The sequence below is a fragment of the Bolinopsis microptera genome, chromosome 12, assembly GCF_026151205.1.
Source record: "Bolinopsis microptera isolate Bmic1 chromosome 12, MBARI_Bmic_1.0, whole genome shotgun sequence".
Classification (NCBI taxonomy): Eukaryota; Metazoa; Ctenophora; class Tentaculata; order Lobata; family Bolinopsidae; genus Bolinopsis; species Bolinopsis microptera.
The window spans coordinates 5,835,081-5,861,417 of record NC_087083.1 but is presented as its reverse complement, the minus strand read 5'-3'; the positions used below and the strand labels follow the sequence as shown (position 1 = coordinate 5,861,417).

Genomic DNA, 26,337 nt, shown 5'->3' with positions numbered 1-26,337 from the left:
TTGTTAAGGCTATTGAAGAAGTCATCTCTTTTCTTATTGACAATCTTTCGATATCCTCTAGAGTTGGCACGATGCCGTGTTTTGATTCTCTGGTTATCAGGATTATTGTCGACAATTTTTATTGACCGTTTGAAAAGGCGTCGTGCAGTGTGACACTTGCCGTCAAACCATGAGGCGAACTTAGGTTTTGGATTCTTAGTTTGTTTAGAGATATCAAACTCTTTTTTAGCGACATCGTTTATGAGTTCTGTAATATGCCTATTCAGTGCTTCAACTGCCTCATGGGTTTTTGGAGTGGATTCGACATCTTTGGTCAGTTGGGAGATTCTTTGAATGAACTCAGGCTCTTCAAATGATTTTGTGAAGTTGGCTAAGCCCTCTTCTGTGATCTTGTATCGAAAGGGAGCTTCTTCGTAGATACTGGTGGGAGCTTGACTACTCCTTTGAGGGGCCCTTCGTCTATGCCAAAGGCTGAGTAAGATTGGATTGTGATCGGAGAACAGAGTGTGCTCACCCACTGAGAGGCTCTTGACACGGTGAAGAAAGGATGTTGATGCAATGAAGTAGTCCACTACGCTGTTTCCGTTCCACTTGTAGCATGTGTATTTTCCAGCAGAGTCACCGATGGTACGTCCATTAAGGATCAGGAGGTTTTGTGATCCACAGAGGTCAAGCAAAAGGTTTTTGTGTCTATTGGTAATTTTGTCCTGGCTGTTCCTATTTTGAGATATAGGTGCCACGTCAGGTATAACCATGAAGTCGGAAGACCTGCCAGTTTCTGGAAAGAGCTCGAATTCGTCCGCTCTGTCATACATATGAAAATCTGGAGCTACTCCTATCCTGGCATTAAAGTCACCAAGAAGTAATAGCTCATCACTGGGGTTATTCTTGATGCTGGTTATTTTTTCCTGAAGGGCATCAAAGTTTGCCTCGGAGCAGTTAGTGCGGTTTTTCTGTTTGCTATTTGTAGGTGGGATGTAGCTATTGACAACAAAGGTGTTGAGACTGCTGTCGGGATCAGTGATTTTAACAATGACAATATTCATTGTATGGTCCGCAGTGAGTGTGCATTTATCCAGAGAGCAATATTCCACAATTGTGTTCCTAACCAAAGTGGTTACTCCTCCTCCTTTACCTGATTTGCGGATGTCACTATAGGATTTGTATCCATTCAGGGAAACTTCGCATCCGGTTTCTTGGAGGCAGATTATATCATTTGGACTGATGATTTTGACAAATTCGGGATCCTCAACTTTGTTTCCGAGCAAGCCATGAATGTTTGCAACATTCCAGGAAATTATACCGTTGACGATGTTCATCAGTCAGGTATAGAAGATGAGAGAGGCAAGAGGAGAGGAGGAAAGAAGAAGAGAACTCGGAAGATTTGGAGGAGCTGAGAATGAGGGACTAGAATTCAAGTACGGTCCCTGCTAAATGTACTATTGAGACTTGTCTTGAAGTTTCCCATGATTACTCTGATACCTCTGTCATTTAGATGAGGTTGATCTGGGACAAACAGATAGTCGTGTGGGATATCCGATCCCCCCGGGTAGAAGTTGTTGTTTCTGTTTTCTCTTGATCTCATCCAGAAATCAGCCTTTTCACTGTCATCTTTAAGATTTCTGATTGCCTCTGTGTTGAGTCGACTATTCTTACCCCATTCCTCTCCAGGATGGTCGCGGAGAAAGGGGTGAGAGATGAATATTTGGCAGTGTTGTGAGGTCTGTCTAAGGATCTTTTCAGTAGACTTGATTAATGACCCCACCACAGTATCAGCCTTGTTGCCTTCCAGGATGTCCCGAGTACCAAGGTGAATGTACACTGCATCTGGATTAAGGTTTGAGATCTCTTCTACTGTTCGTTCGAGGCACGAGTCAAGTTCTTTCAAACTTGGCCTGTATATTACAGAGACATTATACCTCTTTGGAAACTCGTCAGGTTTAAAGCTTCGCATGGTCGAGTCACAGAGGAGAACAATTCTCTGTTGGCGCTGTACTGGGTTACTCGCTCTTTTGGATCTCCCTGTGCTGCGAGGAGTTGTTGCAGTTTCTTTTGTGATTATCTTGCCTTTTTGTCTGGGTTCTAAGTCTTCTCTCCTGTAGGAAGACCGTCCCTGATTAGGTGACAGCCCGGGGATGTCACTGTTAGTCCGTGTGTCAGCTGGTGACCTGGGGATATGTCTCACATAGCTTTGGCTAACATATGGAGCTGGGTCTGCCTGGTTGTTTCTGAAATTTGAGGCAGAGATGATTTCATGGATTTCATTGATTTTTTCATTCTCTTCCCTTTTGAAGACACTCTGACTCCAAACTTCCAGATCCTTCTTTACAGACATAGTGTCTTTGAGGGTTTGTGTGAGCCCTTTCAGACCTATTTCAGATTTCTCCAGGAGCATGCTGGTGTCATGGGTAGCTTTTGACAGATTTTTCAGTAGATCTGCGCCACTTGAGCATTTTGTTGCTACCTGGCAGCTCCCGGTTGATTTAGTTGCAGGGGTCATCTCAGTTATCGTGAGTTTTAGCTCTTTAATCTCGGTTTTTATTTCGGTAAGAATAGAGCTTGCTGTTAATGAGCAAGGACAAAAGAAAATCGCGATTATTTAGGCCAAAAATCGTGACACCGCGACATGCCAAACTAGGCGAAATCGCGGCGAAAATCTCGAAAATCGTGGCTCGTTAGTCTAGTTAGAACTGTTAGATTAGCTATAAGTATAAATACTGAGCAGTGCTTGCTTTTAGATCATCCCTTCCAGACGATCTCGAAAGTTCCTCCCAGCTCGTCAGACCTCGCCAGAACGGAACTCGATGTTCCACTTCTAAAGATTATCTTTTGTGGGGACCGAGAAGAAATATTTCCTTTATCCTCGGCCTCATGAACTGTTGTCCGTATTGAGGTCGCTAACGTTTGTTATAAAGTTATAATATAGATTGACTAGTATAATAACCCTTGCCTTCGGCCGAGACCACACAGACATTTTGGAATTATTAGTATTATAGTAATAGATTATCTTAACAATCTCATGATATTGTTAAGAATATTTTAATAATATTTTATTTCCTCATCTTTGCCCTTGTTCATCTTCTCGCACAATTCCTTAAGTGGGGTACGTCATCGTCATGTGAATGTTTGCAGTTTTCCATACATTGATTGGGGTGTGTACTGTCGACTAAGAGTAAAGGATCGTTCACATATTACGTACCTTACTCGGGAATATTATAGCGGGTTAATTTATGACTGGGAAAATTAATGACCGGGAAAAATATGGCGGAATTTTCCAAAACCCACCAAGCATCAAAATGTATTATTATTAGTTTACCTTACTCGGGAACATTATAGCGGGTTAATTTATGACTGGGAAAATTAATGACCGGGAAAAATATGGCGGAATTTTCCAAAACCCACCACTTTATCCCAGTCATAATATTCCCGAGTAAGGTAATCAATATTTTAAACAATTTTTCCCCCTCCGTAATCAAGACCCAACCCCCCTCCTGATAACAATATTACGTAATCATAGCCTGATCACCCTCCCCCCCCCCCCCCCCCCCCCCCTTTGACTTTTTTCCCTGGAAATCATTTTTCTTTACGTTTCATGCTACCCTGATCATGATAAACCGAAATCATTGTTATGATATCCGGCCAATCACCTTTCAAACTACTTACGTCTTACTTTATCACTATCAGAGTGAAATTTAGTGGAATTTGAATTAAAATATTGTCCATGTCAAATGTTATTATTATAGAGGGTAAAAAAGAAAATGTTGATTACGTAGGTAATCAACGGCCAATCGTGCTAATCTGAACCGGCCTACCTGGATTAGGGAAGTTGGTCGTTTACCACCTGACAGTCTATGCAACGTCTATGCAACGTCCGTGCAACAACAAAAGAACCGTCTATGCAACGTCTATGCAACGTCCCTGCACAATGAACACTCTATGCACACTCCCTGCACGGTCAGTCTATGCAACGTCTATGCAACGTCTATGCAACGTCTATGCAACGTCCCTGCACAGTACCATATGAACACCGGCTACTAGCCGGCTACTAACCGGCTAGTAGCCACTTTTGTAATAACAGCTCCTCAACTTCACATTAACAACCGGCTACTAACCGGCACTTGAAAAGTGGTCACTAGCCGGCTACTAACCGGCTACTAGCCGGCTAGTGACCACAAAGTGGCTACTAACCGGCTACTAAGCGGTCACTAGCCGGCTATTAGCCGAGCTCTAAAGCAGACCTACTAGTAGCCGGTTCCAAACCGGTTCCAAACCGGCTACTAGCCGGCACTTAGAAAGTGGTCACTAGCCGGCTACTAACCGGCTACTAACCGGCTAGTAACCACCAAGTGGCTACTAACCGGCTACTAACCGGTCACTAGCCGGCTCTTAAGCGGACCTACTAGTAGCCGGTTCCAAACCGGCTACTAGCCGGCACTTAGAAAGCGGTCACTAGCCGGCTACTAACCGGCTACTAACCGGCTAGTAACCACCAAGTGGCTACTAACCGGCTACTAACCGGTCACTAGCCGGCTCTTAAGCGGACCTACTAGCCGGCACTCGAAAAGCGGTCGCTAGCCGGCTACTAACCGGCTACTAACCGGCTAGTAACCACCAAGTGGCTACTAACCGGTCACTAGCCGGCTCTAAAGCGGACCTTCTAGTTCCAAACCGGCTACTAGCCGACACCTGAAAAGCGGTCACTAGCCGGCTACTAGTGACCGAAGGTGTAAACACTAGGAAGTCTGACGTCTCGTAGTTGCAGCAGTGCGTGTTGGACACCTGGTAGGTCAACTTTTGCTGCTTCAGCGATACATCGCTTTCTTGAGAAGTATCTGCTCCAGAGCGGCAGACTTTGAGAGACCAGAGTTGACTAGCTGCACAACGGCGTCGTATTCCGCTATAACCCCGTCTAAAGAAAATATCCGCCTCGTTCTGCGACCAGTAGGCAGAGCAGCAGCATTGGGAGCAGGTTGCTGATCAGTAGCAGGTTGGTGTCCAGGAGCAGCTTGCTGAGCACGAGGTTGAGGAGAATTGGGAGCAGGTTGTTGATCAGTAACAGGTTGCTGTGCAGGAGCAGGTTGAGGAGCTGGAGGTTGAGGAGCTGGAGGTTGAGGAGCTGGAGGTTGAGGAGCTGGAGGTTGAGGAGCTGGAGGTTGAGGAGCTGGAGGTTGAGGAGCTGGAGGTTGAGGAGCTGGAGGTTGAGGAGCTGGAGGTTGAGGAGCTGGAGGTTGAGGAGCTGGAGGTTGAGGAGCTGGAGGTTGAGGAGCTGGAGGTTGAGGAGCTGGAGGTTGAGGAGCTGGAGGTTGAGGAGCTGGAGGTTGAGGAGCTGGAGGTTGAGGAGCTGGAGGTTGAGGAGCTGGAGGTTGAGGAGCTGGAGGTTGAGGAGCTGGAGGTTGAGGAGCTGGAGGTTGAGGAGCTGGAGGTTGAGGCGGTTGAGGAGCAGCAGCGGTACGAGGAGCTAGTCCTGGAACAGTGGGAGGAGGAGGGGGTGGGGTAGGTCTTGAAGTAGAAGAGGTTCTAAGTCGGTGATTGGTGGTGGGGATAGGTCTGTTTGGTCGAATTGTGGGTGTAGAGTGCAGGGAGCACGGATCGATGTGTACTATAATCTGTAGATAATCTGGGTCCTCTCTGTAAGCGCTTCTAACAGTCCGAATGCAGGCAGTACATCTGAGGGAGGGAAGGTCGGGACTGTAAGTCCTTCTGGAGCAGATTGAGGAGATGTGACCGGTAGACCCACAGTGATCGCATTTAGGAGCAGGTGTAGGAGCGGTATATCTGTTTCTTCTGGTCCGCATGTTGATTAAGAGTAAAGAATGATGTATAGTAAAGAACGATGTAAAGAACGAGGGATAAATAAGTTGGTGGCTAATGCTACTTATATAGTTTTTGGAAAGGCCTGCAGGTCCGTCAGGGCTCGTTATACCCATGGTTATTTGATCTGATCTATCATGCATGGTGTCACGTCAAATCCTAACGATTGCGGTGATCCGTTAGAACTCAATTGGGGATCACATCGTTTTCACTGATCACGTCCCTGCAGGGATTCTTATGCAAAAGGAGGGATATAACCTAAACAATCTTGATAAAAGGATTAAAAAATGACTATGATACTTGATGCGTCCCATATCATAAATAATTTGGGATCCATCAGTTTCGGTTCGGTTTATAGATCGTTTCTTAGTAAAGTGGGAGCAAGCGGAGCATTCGTCTATTTTCAAAATGTAATAATTGCGATATTACTCGTCAGCCAGCGCAGGCCAGCGCAATATAGTTGCGATATTGTTCGTCAGCTACTGCTAGTGCCGGCTACTGCTAGCGCTGGCTAGCGCCATGTATAGAAATCGGCTCTAACTAATTCGCTCGCCCAAATTTTCACGTGCCGTTTTTATGGTTTTGCAGCCAAACAAAACGGTTTTACAGACACCCTAATCCCAACCTTAACCCTAACCCCGAAGCTATTCATAACCCTAACCACAACCGTGGTCACTATTAACCAATGTCTCTATTAACCAATGTAAACAGTTCTGCGTGAGAAATTCGAGCTAGCTTGCTCAGGCTAAATTGGCCAAATAAGCTCAGTGAAGCTAGCACTCACACAACACTTGCCACAAAGGTTTAGCTACCTGTTATTAACACTAGCAGGAACCCATTAACCCTAAAGTGGTGTCAAGACTTTAGGAGGCCGGATCAGTTTCCTGCCGCAAAGTCTCCCAGTGAAAATTATTATTACCTATTTAATTCACGTTTTTGACACCACTTGGAAGTCCGAATTTTGGGCACTAAAATTCTTATTTCTTGGCCAATTTTTTTCCCTGCTCTTGCCGAAGGCAAAAAGATCGTAGGGATCGGAATAAGTAATCGGGTTTGGATATATGAGGTGAAAAAATGATCCTACGTCTATGACAAAAGTCTGCGCCTTCACAATATAGACCACTCTGCATAAATTGGGGGTATTATTGGCGTTTGTTTTGCTGCGCGCGACGACAGCTATGTGTTAATTAATTGTTTTATCCAACGCGAATTTCAATTGTCAAACGATGCCATTTAAATAAATTAGCCCCACATTTGTGCGCGGCGTACTAAATATTCGATTATAATCCTGCACGCGCGCAATGATAAATTACGATTAAAAACATTGTACTTATGAATTAAGCAACTTATATTATTACTGAATATTTTCGTAACTTATGACATGACAACAAAATAATGCAATATCCTATTTTTTTTGACTCAATAAGATTAAACTTTTCATTGCAAACATTAACGGTTTGAGCAGGGAAAATTGATCGTGCGTGGTGTGACCGCGGCGAAATTCTTGCTTATTTTTTTATGTTGATTTGAAGGCCATTAAGGCATTTGACCCAGTCATAACAAATTTGAGTATTATATCTTTTACGGTTTTTGCGGAACGTCGTGTTAAAGTTGATGCCCTGGTGTCAGTAAAATGGTAGCAAATATATATAATATAAATAATTATAGTGTCCTCATGAAATAAAACAATTAATCTGGTTAGTTTGCAAAATTATGATATATCTACGACTTCATTAAATGCAATACAACATCAATTATATATTTTAGATAATCATTAAACTTCCCATTATTCAACCAAAGGTTCTTTTCATGAGCTCAGGAATCTCAAAGTTAAAACTCTTACGAACAGAAACATCAGAACGTGTAAGATTAAATCTCTTCAACCACATAAATTCACAGAGTGCCAAGTCCATTGCAGCTGAATCAGTCCTGGTTCGTCCGTGCCCCCCTCTCATGTGACGCTTAGCGTGGTACCACATACCTTCACAGGTATTTGTATGCACGCCCGTTGCAGGGTCGATGAATCCACGTCGATGATTCACGGTGAGGTGGATATATCCATGGCGATTCAGGTGTGTGTAGCCTTTCCAGCGGTCTGATAGGATTGTAGTACCAGGGTTGATGTAACGCTTTATCAGAGAGAGGAGGGTGTGATGGTTCCTTCTGTTATCAGGGCAATTAATTCAGAGAATTATATTTGTTAGGTAAAAAACGGAATTTGTATAGTAACCATGGTAACGATGATTACTACATGAACTTGCACGTGCAAAGATTTGCGAGCATCATTTTGATTGATTATGTGGTATTTACATTTACGTTGTGCTTTACATTTACAATTTGTTTCAAATAACAAGTTTCAAATAGTAGCCGGTTAGTAGCCGGCTAGTGACCGCTTTTCAAGTGTCGGCTAGTAGCCGGTTTGGAACTAGAAGGTCCGCTTTAGAGCCGGCTAGTGACCGGTTAGTAGCCACTTGGTGGTTACTAGCCGGTTAGTAGCCGGTTAGTAGCCGGCTAGCGACCGCTTTTCGAGTGCCGGCTAGTAGGTCCGCTTAAGAGCCGGCTAGTGACCGGTTAGTAGCCACTTGGTGGTTACTAGCCGGTTAGTAGCCGGTTAGTAGCCGGCTAGTGACCGCTTTCTAAGTGCCGGCTAGTAGCCGGTTTGGAACCGGCTACTAGTAGGTCTGCTTTAGAGCTCGGCTAATAGCCGGCTAGTGACCGGTTAGTAGCCGGTTAGTAGCCACTTGGTGGTTACTAGCCGGTTAGTAGCCGGTTAGTAGCCGGCGAGTGACCGCTTTTCAAGTGCCGGCTAGAAGCCGGTTTAGAACCGGCTACTAATAGGTCTGCTTTAGAGCCGGCTAGTGACCGGTTAGTAGCCGGTTAGTAGCCACTTGGTGGTTACTAGCCGGTTAGTAGCCGGTTAGTAGCCGGCTAGTGACCGCTTTCTAAGTGCCGGCTAGTAGCCGGTTTGGAACCGGTTTGGAACCGGCTACTAGTAGGTCTGCTTTAGAGCTCGGCTAATAGCCGGCTAGTGACCGCTTAGTAGCCGGTTAGTAGCCACTTTGTGGTCACTAGCCGGCTAGTAGCCGGTTAGTAGCCGGCTAGTGACCACTTTTCAAGTGCCGGTTAGTAGCCGGTTGTTAATGTGAAGTTGAGGAGCTGTTATTACAAAAGTGGCTACTAGCCGGTTAGTAGCCGGCTAGTAGCCGGTGTTCATATGGTACTGTGCAGGGACGTTGCATAGACGTTGCATAGACGTTGCATAGACGTTGCATAGACGTTGCATAGACTGACCGTGCAGGGAGTGTGCATAGAGTGTTCATTGTGCAGGGACGTTGCATAGACGTTGCATAGACGGTTCTTTTGTTGTTGCACGGACGTTGCATAGACGTTGCATAGACTGTCAGGTGGTAAACGACCAAGTTGCCCTGGATTACCATCTACCTCTTCTTTTCCTCAATAATTAGACCGAGTTGTGTAAGAAATTTGATTTATCATTTTAATGACGGATTTGTCTGTACCATAAGTCAAATAGGAAATCAGAGAATAATGAGTGATTAGGTATGGCCACATACTGCTGTGAAGAAGCCGTCTAGAAGCCACCATATGGCTTCTGAAAGGCCACCATACATTTGACCTCAAAGTTCTTTGTAACTTTGTAAGTAGTAATTATCAATTTATTTCGCAACGAAACAGAGCCTTCAAAGTATAACGTTCTACCTTCGATACGGTAGTGCTCGAACTTTTTGCTTTGACTAAAGATTTAAATAGTACAACGATGCGCCAAAAACTGATTTAAACTGTTCGAGTAGGATAATCTATTTCTTAGGCTGATAATCTTCGATAATTATATATTATTATAGTTTATCCGCAATGCGCAGCTGGTAAATTTTATTTTGAAATTGACTATTTTATGAAGGAAAATAATGCTTTTTAGTAAAATCGAAAATATTAACAGTCCGGTTGCGATCATTCATCTATTACTTTATTATAGAAAAAATCTGCCATTGTTAAGCAGGTCATAGTCCGGCATTACTGTGCAGACGTTTGTGTTTGTGGATTACTTGTGGAATATAGTGTCTAAAATAATAGCTTGACGATTAGAAAATGACTCATCCTGCATAGCTGCGGCAATGTCTTGAATCGGCACAGTCAGAATTGAGCACAAGGTTTTTTGTTTGTTGTTTAGTAGTAGTAGTAGTACTGCAATATTAACTAATATATAAGACTTGGTGGATAACATATTTTTTATTTTGACCCGTGATGGTTGTAAACCAATTTTCGAAATTATTTATTGGGTTTACTTGGAGTACTGAAACACTGTTAGGACTTAGGAAAGGACCGTTTTGCGTTTATTCTATTTCTCCACGTTTGTAAATGTAAGTGACAAATTTTCGAAGTTATTCTTAAAACTACTTTTCTCCGTGTTTTAAGCTATTCCAATCATTTTGAGCCAATGAAAAAAATTTTAATTTTTGCTAATTAGCTTATTGATAATTATCCAATTAATTGATTATCTGAGGTAAAAATTGTCTCCACAAATTTTTTTTTTCCTGATAATATGAACACCCTCGATTAATCTGCAATTTTCTACGATGTTCACAACTAAATATATTTGACAAACAAGAAAGGTGGTAAAAAGTGGTAAAGTGGCAAAAAGTGGCCTTAAGACACGTGGAAAAGTTTGGAAAAGTTGTTCAGCCGTAAAGGGCACCTCATGGGACTCAAAAACGTCAAAAATCCTTAGAAAGCTTCTTGTGTCGGCAGATCGATTTTTTCAGACGGATTTGTCTGTACTATCAGTGCTTAAAACAAATAGTTGTTGTAAAGTTGTAAAACTATTTTCACAACTACATAGTTTTAAACTATTTTCAAAGGCGTGTTGCCAAAACGTCAACAACTATTTGTTTTAAACAATAAAGACTGAGTGGAGACTCTCACTTCGTCCCTAACTATTAAATTGTATTTATAATCATAGTATAATCAATTCTATAAAGATACCAACCAACGATGCTTTGTAATTTATATTGATTAGTTTTGTTCAAATTCGTGAGGGTTTATACATAAATATATGATTTATTTATTGTTTATTCTCTAACTAAACGTTTAGTTTTCACAGAAACGATAAAATGTTAGTTTTAGGGAGTTTTTGGATAATAGTTCTGTGCCTGAACTCTATCCTAACTTATGCAACCAACACTGGTAAGAAACGTATGTTATAAGCTATTTTTTAATTAAAACCTTCAATTATTATTATCAATGTTATACTGATACAGGATACATTGTAAAATATAAGGACTGAGATTACCTGAAAATGTCTTGTCACGTGACCGATGATAACAATCAGGGGACATCAATACACCCACATATATGATTAGAGGACTAATCAGGCAATAAAACAATGAGCTTCAATAAAAAGTTTAAAAATTCTTTCTGTTAATTTTTAGACCCAGCCCGATTTGTAATTATTTCACTTACTTCAATTTTGTTATCATTTGAATTATTTACCTTAGTTCGTTTAATTATGGCTTTTAACCCGCTAGTCAAAAGCTTTGTTTTAATTTAATCGATCCTTTTTCACATTGAAACAAGCGTCATGGACTCAATTTTTAGGTATTCCGACCATAAAGAGGTGGTTTTATTAGAAAAATCAAATACTTTGGTTGTAATGGACGGGATGATGAATAATCACTCTACACTCGACTGCCACGTGACTTTTTAACACGTTCTCTAGGTGGCCCTGAATGACTGTTCGAAACCCTAATCCTCTACGGCTCTACTCTAACCAGCCTTGAATTTTTGTGAATCCAATAAAAGGTTTGTTTTCAGGTGAATGCCCTGCTTCCCATCCCAACGTCTACTACAACGGAGAGTACTGTTGTAAATCAAACAAGGAGGGGTACTACGAACCTCAGGGTACCAAGTGTGACGGCAGTGTGATTCAGAGAGACAGTTTGTGCTGCGCAGGAAGCCAATACATACCCTGTCCAAGTGAAAGATGTGAGAGTTACCGAGGACCTAATCTAGGTGAGTCATTTTTGTTTTCTTTCTGAGGAAAAGTTAAACATAAAAAATTGCGTAAACATTATTTATTCGCAATGTATTGCATGCATTGAGTTTTCATTTACAAGAAGGTTGTTTTAAATCATCATTGGCCTCTTCTTCTGGAAAAGATGAGCATTGATGTCATATAGCCATATGTCAGCTAAATTTTTTAGTCTTTTGTTTTTGGTGTTGCTTCAACACAAAAAGGAATTTAATGTTATAGTTTAAATAAAATCATAAAAATATTATCAACATAACTTATTTACTAAAGTGTAAAGTGCAAAGTGGCGAAAATAGCGGGCAGATACGGGTAATCAAAATTTATAACAGTCTTCTTCACACCATTAAAAGATTAATCCATAATAATTGTACTTCTCGATTGTGATAAATATCGCTCTGACAATGATTTCCTTACAGTTAACATAGCTAAGTATGGGGTGGCCACACAAAAAAGTACTGCCTGGCAGGGTGTGGCTAGCCGAGCCATTGACGGAGATACGTTTGGAAGCTATTAGTGAGCAATTATTTTTCAAAATATTATAGATACTGCTGTTATTTTGATGTGGCTATAATGTATAAATTTGGGTGCATCATATTGGCCAAATTTCACTTTATATTTGTTCTAAACTAAGTTCATTTTGATCAATCAGGTATTAAAGATAATTCCAATAAATAAATTTCCATAATCTCTACAAGGTTAAATATTCATGTTATATATAACATAACTGTTCAAGAAATTTAAAGTTAGCTATATATAGCTAACTTTGCATTTCTTGAACAGTAATAGGGGAACTTGTACGGCTACCAAGAGACACGGGACTGGAAGTGACAAAGCTTGGTGGAAACTGGAATTCTCCACTATCGTGCAAATAGACTTGATAAAAATATGGAACAGAAACTTAGATGGCAACTGGTTAGCAAAAAGAATAAATGGATTAAAGGTATAAATTTTCATTTTTATCATTTTGTGAACAGCGGGATGGCGATAAAATAAAATACTTTAGAAACATAAATATGGTGTAGCTTGATTAAACGATATCTTTGAACCGTCGACTATGAAAAGTACAAAGATTTTTTACCTTTGTCGGAAATGTGATCTTGGTAGAACATGACAATCCTCTTTAGACAAACACTTATTCATTAAGAAAACTTCTACAGATATACCTTGATGATAGACTTTGCGGAACAATTGAATACAGAAGAAAAATAAATCCGTACACAGTCCATTGCGATGAAGTTGACGGAAGTAAAATTACCATTTTTGCGGGTAGCCACTTAGATGGCATCGTTACTCTCTGCGAAGTAGAAGTTTTTTCTGCAAACCCACCAGGTAAGTCGATAAGAAAATCGTCGTTTTACTGAATTTAGAGTTGCTGTAAATTTATATGAAGGAAATGCATGCACCGACCTGTAGACTTGTAGACACAAATAACGGGGCCGGTAGTTTAACTGTTTATAAGTAGATCAAATAAATTGAACAAAACAGCTGTATAGGTAGAATACGAGTTATGAATCCTTCTGGCTTTTTTGATTCGATGTTATTCATAATCTTATTATCCTTACATCATTGTTAAAACTTGCCGAAAGATCTTACTGTTTGCCTTTCAGATGTTTGCACAACAAGCATAGAAAACGGTAAAATACATCCTGAGGAGACCATTGAAGGATCCATAGCAACCATTACGTGCAACAAAGAATTTAGAACGGAAGGAGACTGGATATTAAATTGCGCAAATGGCACGTTGGGTCATCACTCCGGGATCAAATTTCCAACATGTGTTGCAATAAGAAAAGGTTTGAACGATAATAATAATAATCACTTTTGAATAAGTAAAGTATTTATAGCAATTCAACTTTCTCTGTTCTAACATTTAGGAAACGTAATAATATTATAATAGATACTACAAATTTTCAGAGGATTGTACTGTAAAAGCACATAGGGGCTTTCTGAAAAAAGTTTGCCAGGACAGCAGCAGAACAACTATCTTGTGTGCAAATTCAGACACATTCTACGACATCACCGACATCCAGAAAACAGGGACTACTTTCACCGACACATGCAGAGAAGATAACAAATTCTACCAAGCCTGTGTTGAAAGAACTAACGTCAGATTAAGCACAAACACGTTGCTTTGTGGACGGTTTATTTGCCAAGATTCCGTGCTAAACAGTAAAACCAGTGTTTGTAACAGCAAGTTCCGATTAGGTTCTTGTAACAACTTGAACAGCACTGAAGTTTGTTTAGAGGAAGAAAAAGAGAAAGAAGCTGTTTCAATTAACTGTGATGGAGTCTGCCAACGGATTGGTTGTCGTGATGAGGGGTATTGCAACGGTTTAACTTATGGAAAAAATTGTAAGGATGGAATGTATCTTCCAAATTTTCATATTCATGTGCAGGGGCATATTACCGCCTTTCATGATCATAAAGTATGTGATGTTTTTGATCCATTCTCAAATTTGGAGGACTTTCTAAAAGATTACAAAGGTGACGTGTGCCAAGTGGCAATTGCGGACAACGCGGAAACTTTTACAGCCCCTATTTTCAACTTTACTCGGTGTGCGGCGTTTCGATTTAGCCCAGAGATAATAATTCGTCATGATAATATCTGGATAACGTCAACAGAGATGCCATATTGTACTAATATGATGGATCAAACAAACTGTACTGATCCTTTTAGAGTAGGAATGAGCTGCTTGGTAAATGGGTTTAGGAGTAACATTTCAAAGTTAGCCATCTGCCACGGAATATCAAATGTAAGAATATGCGATGATGGAATGGAAAACAACTGCAAACATCTTTCGCCTTCCTGCTATGTGCATAAGCACAAAATATGTGATGGCAGAAAAGATTGCGCTGATGATAGCGACGAGAACAAATGCACAGAGATGACCCACGAAAAATGTGTTCGGGCTGTAGGTAATAAAAGCGAAAGTCTTCCGTTACCTCTAGCATGGTTGGGTGATAGTGACGAAGACTGTATTTCCTCAATAGATGAACAACCAATATGGCCGACGTGCGGGTTGGATATAACAAGAAGGTATGTTATCAGCAATGATTACTGCACTGACGATTTCCTTTGCTTACACAGTGAAACAAAGTTTATTCCACAAACTCAGCTTTGTGATATGGTGGAGACGTGTGGTAACGAAAATGGAATCTGCAAATTGTCCAAGGGTACAGTTGAGCTATCTAAAACAATGATTAAAGGTAAAAATAGGGCAGAAAAGGTTTTCCCGTATTGCATGAAGGGTCTAGAAAGTTTACAGATATTAGACGAAAAATGTTCAAAGACCTTTTTCCGATACCCTATGCAGAAAACGTTTGGCTTAGAAAACTTAATGGCAATTACAATGCCTGATAAACCAGTAAACTGTGATTATACCTTTGGAGAAATGTATCTTTATACAAGCTGTGCAGGGAACTGTTTAGAGTCACAATGCCCCTTATCAGCACCAATGAAATACGATTCATGCGGAGGCCAGTACCCGAACAGAATTTTTACCGTGACAAACATGGAATATTTAACATTTGTCACAACTTCAAAAGGAGCGTATCATAACGATTATTTCTTGTGTGAAAATAACGGATGTGTTACTTATGACAAGGTTTGTGATCTTGTAGATGATTGCGGGGATGGATCAGATGAGAAAAAGTGCACAAATCAATTCCAGTGTCCTTTCTCGAAGACCAGAATTGCAAAGTGGCAATATTGTGATGGTCGTATTGACTGTGAAGATTTAAATGATGAATGTAATGATATGTGTGGTAGGGAGATAATAGACGGAATCTATCTAAAAGTTTCTTCGTGGATTGTTGGTATTCTCGCAGTGGCATTCAATGGATTAATTATATTCATATCTTTGAGGTCACTAAGGAATGCAAAAAATACCAGCGTGGGGTTGTTGAATAAACTTCTGATCGTGTTCATCAGTGCAGGAGACTTGTTAGTTGGGGGTTATCTGTTCGCAATATCTGTAGTGGACTATTTGTACGGACCATCATACTGCTCCGAACAAAGCGTATGGCTCAGCAGTGTTTATTGCTCGATTCTTGGTATCTGTAGTACTGCTGGATCACAAATTTCACTCTTTGCCATGACTTGCCTCAGTGTTACTAGACTTTTCGGCATCAAAAATGCTATGAATATTACAAAAAGTGGAGTTTCATGGAAGTCCTCCATGAAAATAACTTTAGTACTTCTTCTGATCATCGTGTCATCTTTAGGGATTGCAGTTTCACCGATAATTCCAATGTTTGAAGACTTCTTTGTAAACGGGAGAAGTTATCAAAAAAACAATCCAATGTTTTTGGGGTATCCAGACAAAGAGGTTCATCTTAAGGTTATTCAAGCATACTATGGTAGAACCGGAAGGGATCAAAGCTCAATGAGCTGGAAAATGACGCTCGAGTTGATCAATGGGATGTTTTCCAGTATATACGGAGGGTTGGAAAGCAGAAAAGTTGATTTCTATGGCAATGACGGCGTTTGCATGTTCAAGTATTTTGTCACTAATAAGGATCCCCAGAAACTGTATTCATGGAGCATTTTAGCGATAAATTTCTTCTGCTTCTGATAATTTCTCTATCTTATCTATATATCAATATAGTGTCACTGCAATCAGGAAACTTAATGAGAGACAACCGCCAAATCTCCGAACGCAACAGAAAAATGCAAAGAAAGATTTCTATCATCATAGCAACCGACTTTTGCTGTTGGGTCCCATTCGTTTTAATATGTTGTCTGAACTCTCTCTCAGTTTTGGACGCCACCCCCTGGTATTCACTTTTCTCAATTGTAATTTTACCTATCAATAGTGTCATTAACCCCCTTTTGTATGATAACACCTTATCACAATACCTCATGCGGCCAATGAGTGCTCTAAGGAGATTTGTTACCAAAGTTTGTGGTAAAAGAGTGAGTAGTGACACAGCTGGCCATGTAAGTCGTGCTACAGAGATGTCAGAATTAAGGGTGAGAACGGAGAATGAAAATGTGGGCAAGACAGAAAATGACATTAAATGCGACGAAACTTCAATTTGATCATTTAAATAAGTAGTTTGATATGTAATTGAGATAAATTTAGAGTTTTACAAAGGTGAAATTATTGTTTAGTATCATATATTTTCATGTTTTTTAGTGTACAAACTAGGGATTGGATGGTTTTTTTTCTTTGAAAACATTTTTAAAAAATATGTTGTTATTTTAAAATGATCTATTAAAATTATAACTTTAACATAGGACTTAAATTTGTAAAGTTACCGTAGAAACACGTTTGCACATGTAAATGTTTGCGCGTACACATTAACGTTTTTAAATCAACATTTTGAGCTTCAGGAAAGTGCTGCAACATCCATTAATTTTGTATCTAGATTCTATTTATGTAAAATTGTTTCTTATATGAATAAGCACAACTTTTTAATTTATTGACGTGAATGGAGCGATTGGTGTTTGAAATCCACGACTACTTAAAGAACATTCCGAAACTCAACCATAAACTAGATTTCATTGAACTAACCTAAACAAAGATAAGTAACAGAAATAGCAAGTAGCAAAAATGTATCACAATATTATAACGAATTCAATTCTAAAAATCAAAACATAACTAACAAATTACTCAGTAAATGTCATGTCAATACAAAATTAATAAACGAACCGATCAACGCGAAGAACTATCCTATTTGCCAGCAATATCAAACTTACTATGTTATTCTACACAAACGGTCAAATTAATTATGGAACCACTTACCACTATATTATTAAAATGAACACTTTTCAACCAAAATGTGTTCATCCACTATTTGGCAGTGGGAGCAAAATATTTGTTTAATTTTACAAAAACGTGAAATCATCACATGATATTCATTCATATTCCATACTCATATAAACTACTGTTGCCACTACTACTACTACTACTACTACTACTACTACTACTACTAGGACGCCACCATAAGTCCTAAATCAGATATATCCCGTATCAGGGCTCAAATCAAATAAAACATAAAACTTACAGTCAAACTATAAGTCTAAAACAATACTGGTCCGGCTGAGTGAGAGAAAACTACAATTCTCCTGCAGTAAAACTTAATTATATATGATGCAAAGAAAACTCCATTTACGGACATTTTCATTCCTTCTGTAACGTCCTCAATAAAGGTAATAGATTTTCAGTGTTGTAATTAGTTTATATTATTAACTTAATCAAAACAGTTTCTTTGTACAACAACTTAGCTTAGTAAATGAATGCACGGCAACTGTTGAGTCCGTACAAAACACCACTAGTCACTACTGATAGTTACCACTCTTGAGGACGTACAACATGCCGTTAGCGTTACCCACAGCCACCTTCTCCCCACAGGGACTAGCGCCCACCTTGGTGTACTGCTGTGCACGGTGGTTGAAGAATGTGTAAATACATTCCTCCTTTTCCAGGTCGAATAACCTGGGTAGTTGTGGTGTTGTAAAGATATATCGTGAAAAAAGGCGCTTCTTATTCATAATATTAGCGGATTTGAAAGTGAAGCAGAACACCATCATACACTATCACGTGACGTCATCACACTATCACGTGACGTCATCACACCACTCACTTGACAGTGCCGTCAGCAGAAGAAGTGTATATCTCAGTCTCCTCCCTGACTAGTGCTCCTCCGTGTACCTCCTCGTTGTGTCCCTCCAGCTTTAACACATCCTCTCCTGATTCTACGTCGCACACGTAGACCGAGTCTCCGTCTGCAGATAGGTTGTTAGGTTAAGAATATCATATCTACTAAGTGGTTACTAAGTGGTTACAAAGTGGTTACTAAGTGGTTACTAAATGGTTACTACGTAGTTACTAAGTGGTTACGTCACACACGTAGACTGAGTCTCCGTCTACAGGTAGGTTGTTATGTAAACAATACTATCTATATGGTACTTTTTACTTAATTAAATAATTTATTAATTAAGTTTTCTTTTAAAGCGGCAAATTTAGTTATTTATGGAATACTTCAACTAGTAATGGGCCGCTTAACAACTAATCTTAGAAATAAAATCAACGACCGATCAACAAACCAAACATAAGGCTTCCTTTAAATATCGATTTGTTTTCTCTGTAATAAATAGTTCAAAATTAAACGAACCAGAGTAAGCGAGCCTGTTTGAAAGTTCCAAGAAGCAGACCCAGAAGCAACCACGTGGTATCGAGAAGAGCACCTCACATGTGGTCAGAGTGAACACGTGGGTTCCCTTGTGACCACTCACCACCCCTCTCATGTTGTCTGAGTGTGTGTCACACGCAAACATTCTCCCTCCGTACTTGCTAATGATGGTTATTAGAGGTTAGAGTTCATATTAGAGGGAGGTTACACTTAGAGTTCTCATTAGAGAGAGGTTAGACTTCTTAATAAAGAGGTTAGAATTCATATTAGAGGGAGGTTAGAGTTCTCATTAGAGAGATACGCTTGAAGTTTAGAGTAGCAATGATGATGTTAACCTCATTCTAAAGCAGCAAATTAATCCACATATCAAATATAGCGGTGTGCTATATAGTTAAATTAACTGGGTCAGCTGCTTATTGAGTTATCGTCAATATTCGGTTAAACCATGTAAATTATTATAACGTAATTACTAATTAGACTAACTCGTATTTGTTGATTTCCTCAGCGGCATCAAAATCAGATATGTCGTAGACAAAAGCATAACTGCTTTCACTGTTCATATTCTTACACTCTGCCCCCAGCAGTTTAGATCCATCACTTGTCACAGAAAAGTCAGACAAGCTCCCGTCAGCATCCGGCAATACTGAGGAATTAAACTTTTTAAATTCAATTCTTTGACTTGCAATTAATGCGCCTAAGAAATAATTAAAAGCGAACGAGCAATTATTGTTAAAAACAAAAAAATATTGAACTATCAATTATGTTCTAATTATGTTTTGATTGTGTTCTGATTATGAACTAATTATGTTCTGATTATGTTCTGATTATGTTCTGATTATGTTCTAATTATGTTCTAACTATCTTCTAATTGTATCGTCTCACCCTCAAGATATCCACCCACACTAAGATCTTCAAAAGAGAACCTTGTAACGCCCACCCTTCCTGAACCATACACCCACTTCTCGTCACATGTTAAAAACCCTTTTGTACGGTAAAACCCGTCAAATTCATTCGAGATCAACAACTCTACACTTTTAGCATTCCATTTTCTTATTGCTTCGTTAGAGATCGTGAAGAGGAAGTTACCATCTTTACTAAAGCCAGTCCAGAATACCTGTATTAAAGTAGTGGTTACTTACTGGTCACTTAGTGGTTACTTACTGGTTACTAACTGGTTATAAACTGGTTACTAAGTGTATACTTAAATAGTCTCAAACCTTCTCGTCGATATCCTGGCCAGCCTTAGGGACCCCATCCTCAGGATTTGGTATATTGAACATTAGGGTAGCTCCTCCTCTGTCTGTCGTTAACGCTTGTTGGGTACCTGTTGCACAGTGTTACAGTTGAAAATATGTGCGATCAGTGATGTGCAGTGTTAAACATATAATTGAAAAGAGATTAACTTCAACAAAAATGTTCAGCCAACTTCAACTTTTAAGTTATTAAGTTACAATTATCACCAAACTCCCGAAATGACAAACCTGGAATGATTTTAATTTTGTTGATACAGTCAGCGTGTCCCTTCATTTCATCAACCAAGTTTCCCTCAAAGGTGTACAATCTGAGATTGTAGGGTAGACATTAGGGTAGACATTAAGATAGACTTTAGAGTAGATTTTAGGATAGACACTAGGGTCAACTTCAGGGTCAATTTTAGGGTGGATTTTAGGGTGAACCTTTGGGTAATATTTAGGGTAGAGATTGATATTTGATGGAAACATTGGGCCTGGGGTGTACTTTGGGTGACATACCCGAGACTTTGGGTCACAATCACATACCTGAGACTTTGGGTCACATACCTGAGACTTTGGGTCACATATCTTAAACTTTGGGTCACATACCTGAGACTTTGGGGTTACATACCTGAGACTTTGACTCTGTGGCTCTGTGGACAGCACATAACATCCTGTAGGATCGTAGCTCACGGACCAGTTCCCACCGAATGCCCAACCACTGCTAGTGGTATCGGTGATAGTCCTGCAAATTATTTTAATAACTTAATATGCGGGCTCACAAAATGATTTAGTTACTGAACGACTTACAATCGCATGAAGGAGCAAATTTGGTTGTTTATATTAACTGATAAAACATTGATTAATATAAAATAAAATTATAATGACCTGACTAAAGTTTGACTGTCCACATTCCATTCTCTGATCACGAGATCGTTAGATCCCGACAAGATAGTAGGTTCAGTAGGATGAGATGCCACAGCATAACAACACCTCCCCGCTCCAGTTAACTTTATCATCTCCTCCCCTCCCAAATCGAACCCTCTCACCTCCCCTTTATTCGCAGCAAAGATCCACTCTCTACAGGACAGGTAGCAGTAGTCGTAACAAGGGGCTCCTACATCCCACTTCTCGGAAGGTACTAGAATATCACTGTGGTCCACTGGGAACAGGGCTATACCACCTGAAGTGTTATGACCGTCCCAGCAGATAGCTTTCCTTGCATGTCCAGTTCCTGTAGCAATAAAGGAACCAATGTGTTGGATCCACACCACGACATCATCCATTTTAAAGTCCTCACCAGTTTCAGCTATCTTGGATCCTGTACCAACGTCCCATACAGAGATACCATCACTACCACCGCTGTAAACTCTCTCGTAGTCTGGACTCAGCGCTACAGAGTAGGAGGATGTCTTCAGACGGTGTTGGATCTCCCCAGAACTTTGGTCGAGAATCAAGGCTTCATCCCCGGCTGCTATGGCAACTACATCACCTGAGGGAGTACTCGCTGCAACGTCCATCCCACCGGAGGTGTATTTGCAGACCATGGTGTCCTCACCAGCGGGTATGTTCTCCCAGATGAGCGGGTAACCAACTTTAGAGGGAGGGGTATCCAACTTGTTGGTGTCTTTAGTAACCCACGATGTAGGGGCTTGTGTGACCGCCATGTTCCGAGCAAATTGGGGGAACTCCTCAATCTTAGCTGCATACATTTGTACAAACTTCATCCATTGAGTCAGAGCTGTGGAGATCTCCAGATTAACATGGTTCTTGGAGCACCGCTTTATAGCTAGTTCATACTCGTCCATCAGATCTTGGGTCTGTCTGTAAAGAATCCTTTCTCTTACAAAGTAGATATTCCTTAGGGTAGAATCTAGAGCTGTCAGTTTGTCAGATTTGGGAGTTGCTTTCAGTTGGTGGTACACAAGCTGTTGTAAAACATGTTCGTAATAAGCAGCCGGATCCTCCTCGGGTTCCTCGCAGAGTTGTGATTCAGTACAGGAGAAGAAGAAATCAGACAACCATTGGTTGGTTTCAAGAGCAAACTCGTCGTTCAGGAACTTGTCTTTTACTGTGTATTTCAGTTGGTCGTGGAAGAACCTTAAGTATCCACCCCCTCCTGCAGCGAGGAAGCTTGCTAAAGAATCATAGATACGACTGAAGGAGGAATCATACAGATATTCCTCGTCCCCCCTGTCCCTTTCTTCTTTGAAAGCAAGCAAGTCATTGATTTCGTTCTCAAGTAGACCATCCTTGGAACAACAAATCAATCCTGCTACATCCTCAACGAACATCTTTCCATATTCTTCCGACCAGTCATCAAGGAGAAAACTGAACAACTCAGTGATAGTGGTTGGGAAATCTTTTATATACTGACTCACCCGCTCAAAGATACCAAACTTCCGGAGCGCTTCACAACAGGCGATCAAGTATAGTGGAGAAGCGCTCTTTGATAGCAAGACCTCCATTTGATTTCCTAGCAGAGAGTCGTCATAGGTTGTCAACTTTTTGTTGAATCTTGCCAAAGTAGCAGAAACCATTCCTTCCAGATCATCGTCAGACATTTGCAGAACTGGGGTCAGCACAGCATCAGGACACGCTTCTTGTGCATTATCAAAGGTTCCGTTTTCCTTGTTAAGAGTGGAGATCATGCACCTAACATTCGACGTTGTCTCCTTGCGAGGTAACCACCACATGTCCCACGCCTTCATTCCTTCATGAAACTGATTAACAGCATCTACAACTATCAGGAACCTTTTGTTAGGGTATTTCTCAGCGGTGGCAGTCAAGAAGTTGTGGTGCTCGGCTCTCAGATCAGACGCAGATTGAGGGGGATCCGAGGAAATGTTTATTTCACCGTTGCTCCTCCTAAAATCTCTTAAGGCCCACTGCAACCTCCTCAGCATCTGTTCTAGAACATTAGAGCCAGGGCAGGAATCTACCACGTGGATAAAAACAAAGTTGCCACTTTCACGACTGGTCTTGGTAACTTCATAGGTAACAGCAGCAAGCAGACCCGATTTACCGCAACCTGGTTCTCCGTGAAGGATCATAACATTTCTATCATCACTTGAGCTTTTACAGTGGACAGTGCAGACTTCCACTAATGATGTTCTTCCAACAAATGTCGAGGCCTTTAATCGTATCGCATTTTCATGCTGTACCGTCTCCATCTGGAAATCATTGATGCTAGAGGAATCAGACTTGAAGTTCTCTTGAATAGCTTCAATCAAATCCTTCTCAACCTGGTCCTCAAATGCCTCTAAAGATGAAGTGTAACCCACCCCAAAACTTTTAGCACCCTCTCTTTTGCAGGTGAACTTAGCACCACCATGTTCGTAACCGACCTCAAACTCGTTCCATTTCACATGGGGGATGTCTTGAAGATACTTGTTAAGATTTGTCAGATCATTAGAAAATTTAAGAGCTTCTTCCGTTTTACTGTACTGGTATTTGGAATCCTCAGGTATCTCCTCGTCAGCCTCTTTGTATTCGAAATCAAACACCCACCTCATATTCTTCTCGATATACTGTTCCTCCAGGGGACCTTCGTCAATATTCCGTTGGTAGAAAAACACGGTAGGTGAGGACAGCATTTTGGATGGATTTTGGACAGCATGGATGCATTCTAAAGACGTTATACTCACTCCAGTTCTACCGGAACTAGCAAACTCATCAATCCATTTGAAGAGGTCAGGATTCTCAAACCCATGACTAGGCATCATGTCATTCTGAACCCAGCCATATCGCGAGGTCCTCAGACCCAGGAACCATGGGGTCTGCTGTGGAGTTAACCTGCACTTATCAACCTGGTTCAGACACGTCTTCTGGATTGTGTGGCAATCTTTGCTCTCCTCCGCCAGGACTCCCCACCTCAGATCCACTGGTACTATCCGGATAAACCTATCTGCCATTTTACGGTTAATACTCGGTATTACCCGTTTAACTAACACATCTCGTTCTGCCTGGGTGTCCACGAATGTGGATGATATGAACAGACGGATTTCGACCCAGTTTCCCACTTCTTGTGCCATTGGTTCTTCGGTTTGGCTTTTTGTCTTGGTTACCGTTTGCCTCAGCCATTCTTCCAGACTCCCCATCTCCTGGGTTATATGTGGAGCTGAAGTTACTGATAGTGATTTACACAACATTGTCAGATATTCCGGGGTTATTAATCCGGTCACTGCTCCAGAGGTACTACCTTTGCAGACTTACACACATTTTAAGTAATTGCTGGTCTCATGCCACAATGAACCACATCAAATCAAGTAACGTACTGAGCAAACAAACAGAGTGCCCCGAATGAAGTAATGATCACCGTGTCAGATCGGTAAACAAAATCTGATCATGAATTACCAACTAGGAAGTAGCATTCGGTAAATAATATATGTAATATCCGGATAGGAAAATTATTTCAGGGTCGCATTATTTTGATGTTTCTGATGAAAATTTTTGATGATTCCGTGTATGTGCTTTTTAAATAATATACTTCACAAATACAATGATAAGATAATACGCTGTAACGTAGCTAGCCGCGTGGGTACCGGAGTGGGTAGCGCGTGGGTAGCGCGTGGGTACCAGAGTGGGTAGCGCGTTGGTAGCGCGTGGGTACCGGAGTGGGTAGCGCGTGGGTAGCGCGTGGGTACCGGAGTACAGTGGGCACCGCGTGGGTACCGGAGTGGGTACCGCGTGGGTACCGGAGTGGGTACCGCGTGGGTACCGCGTGGGTACCGCGTGGGTACCGGAGTGGGTACCGAGAGAGTACCGCGTGGGTACTGCGTGGGTACCGGAGTCCTCCTCCTCGCCCTTGAAAAATTTTGGCAAAATAGGGACAATCAACGTGATTTGAGCGAATTTAAAACAGTAAAAACGAACAAGGCAAAATACCTAGGAGTTCACTACTCACTAGTACTACCACCTAGTTTAATGTCATTAGGAGTGGTGAAAGACACTGTTTTGTATTACATTATAATCTAGAGTTTTAATGGCGATTAAATTATATGATATACCGCGAGGAAGTATTTCCTGGAGAGATTACCCAGCTGGGTTTGTTAGAGTGAGCATTATGTTAAGCTACTTACACGGTATAATTAATATGTATAAGTAATTTAGGCTGTAGCAAACGATGTGAAAAATGCGAATGCACGAATTAGAGATTTTATCCAAACAAATTGGCAGAGTGGAAAAAGAATGCAAGCGATGTGAAGAATGCACGAACTAAAGATTTGATCTAAACACATTTTGACTTACATTGCACAAAATTGTGCTCCGAAATAAGTATAAACGTGTTATTACTCGATTAGTCTATATAACTTTGTTTTGCACGGCGATCAGTGGATTATTGGCAGGAATATCAAAATACGAACAGTCCCTCCTCCTCATTCTTAGGAGGAAATATTTACAAAATGAGGCACAAATAAAGTAGCTACTCAGCACAAGTACACGGTTACAAGCAGAAGGGAAGTGTCTAGAAACAACACTATATTATCTCTTCCTGTACCAGGGTACCAGGGTAACCTGCTGTAACGGCGAGAATGATATACTGTTGGTGTTCGTGTTATTATTGCAGTGGCGGATGTTGGTTGGATGACTACTACCACATGCTGCATAAATAAATAAAACTACAAATAAACCTATAAGTAAAACTACAAATCAGAATCATCGACCACCGTTCAGTATAGCATCGACAAAAATTTAAGTCTGAGGCATGGTTTATATCACAAATAACTTACTAATTTATATATAAGTCGTTTATGATAAACGCTATGCCCCAACTACTACAATACAAAATACAGTTCATCGAGCAATTATCAGTTTAAGGCCGTGTGTGAAGGGTCTGCACGTTTAAAAAGTATTTTTTAAACGTTCTTTTGTTTCAAAGCAAAGATTATCATTTAATTAGGTAATAAAAAGGTGCACATTTTTTTGCAATTATGTATGTCCAAATTATAGTTATACTGTAGGGAAATAAGATCCAGTTCGATAAGTGGCTTATTATATTATACTCATACTAATACTCATACATTGGTACAATGTAGTGTACCTCATGAAAATATGATACTATATTATGAGTATAGTGTATAATATAAATAATCTTAATATGTTAAAACCTCA

At 40.6% G+C, this 26,337-nt stretch overlaps 2 protein-coding genes across 2 annotated transcripts; both read right to left on the bottom strand.

The window, feature by feature from the left end:
• Nucleotides 1–4,802: 4,802 nt before the first annotated feature.
• Nucleotides 4,803–5,795, bottom strand: LOC134823839 (uncharacterized). The gene is made up of 2 exons (XM_063835438.1): nt 5,738–5,795; nt 4,803–5,146 (listed from the first exon to the last, which is right to left on the bottom strand). Exons 1-2 carry the CDS (start codon nt 5,793–5,795, stop codon nt 4,803–4,805), a joined length of 402 nt encoding a protein of 133 aa, XP_063691508.1.
• Nucleotides 5,796–17,386: 11,591 nt separating this feature from the next.
• On the bottom strand, nt 17,387–24,448 carry LOC134824086 (uncharacterized). Its single transcript, XM_063835793.1, has 9 exons — nt 21,112–24,448; nt 20,855–20,968; nt 20,473–20,552; nt 20,209–20,315; nt 19,874–20,105; nt 19,475–19,634; nt 18,974–19,152; nt 18,443–18,584; nt 17,387–18,294 (listed from the first exon to the last, which is right to left on the bottom strand). The coding sequence occupies exons 1-9, from the start codon at nt 24,372–24,374 to the stop codon at nt 18,138–18,140; spliced, it is 4,434 nt and encodes a 1,477-aa protein (XP_063691863.1). The 5' UTR covers nt 24,375–24,448; the 3' UTR covers nt 17,387–18,137.
• Nucleotides 24,449–26,337: the final 1,889 nt, after the last annotated feature.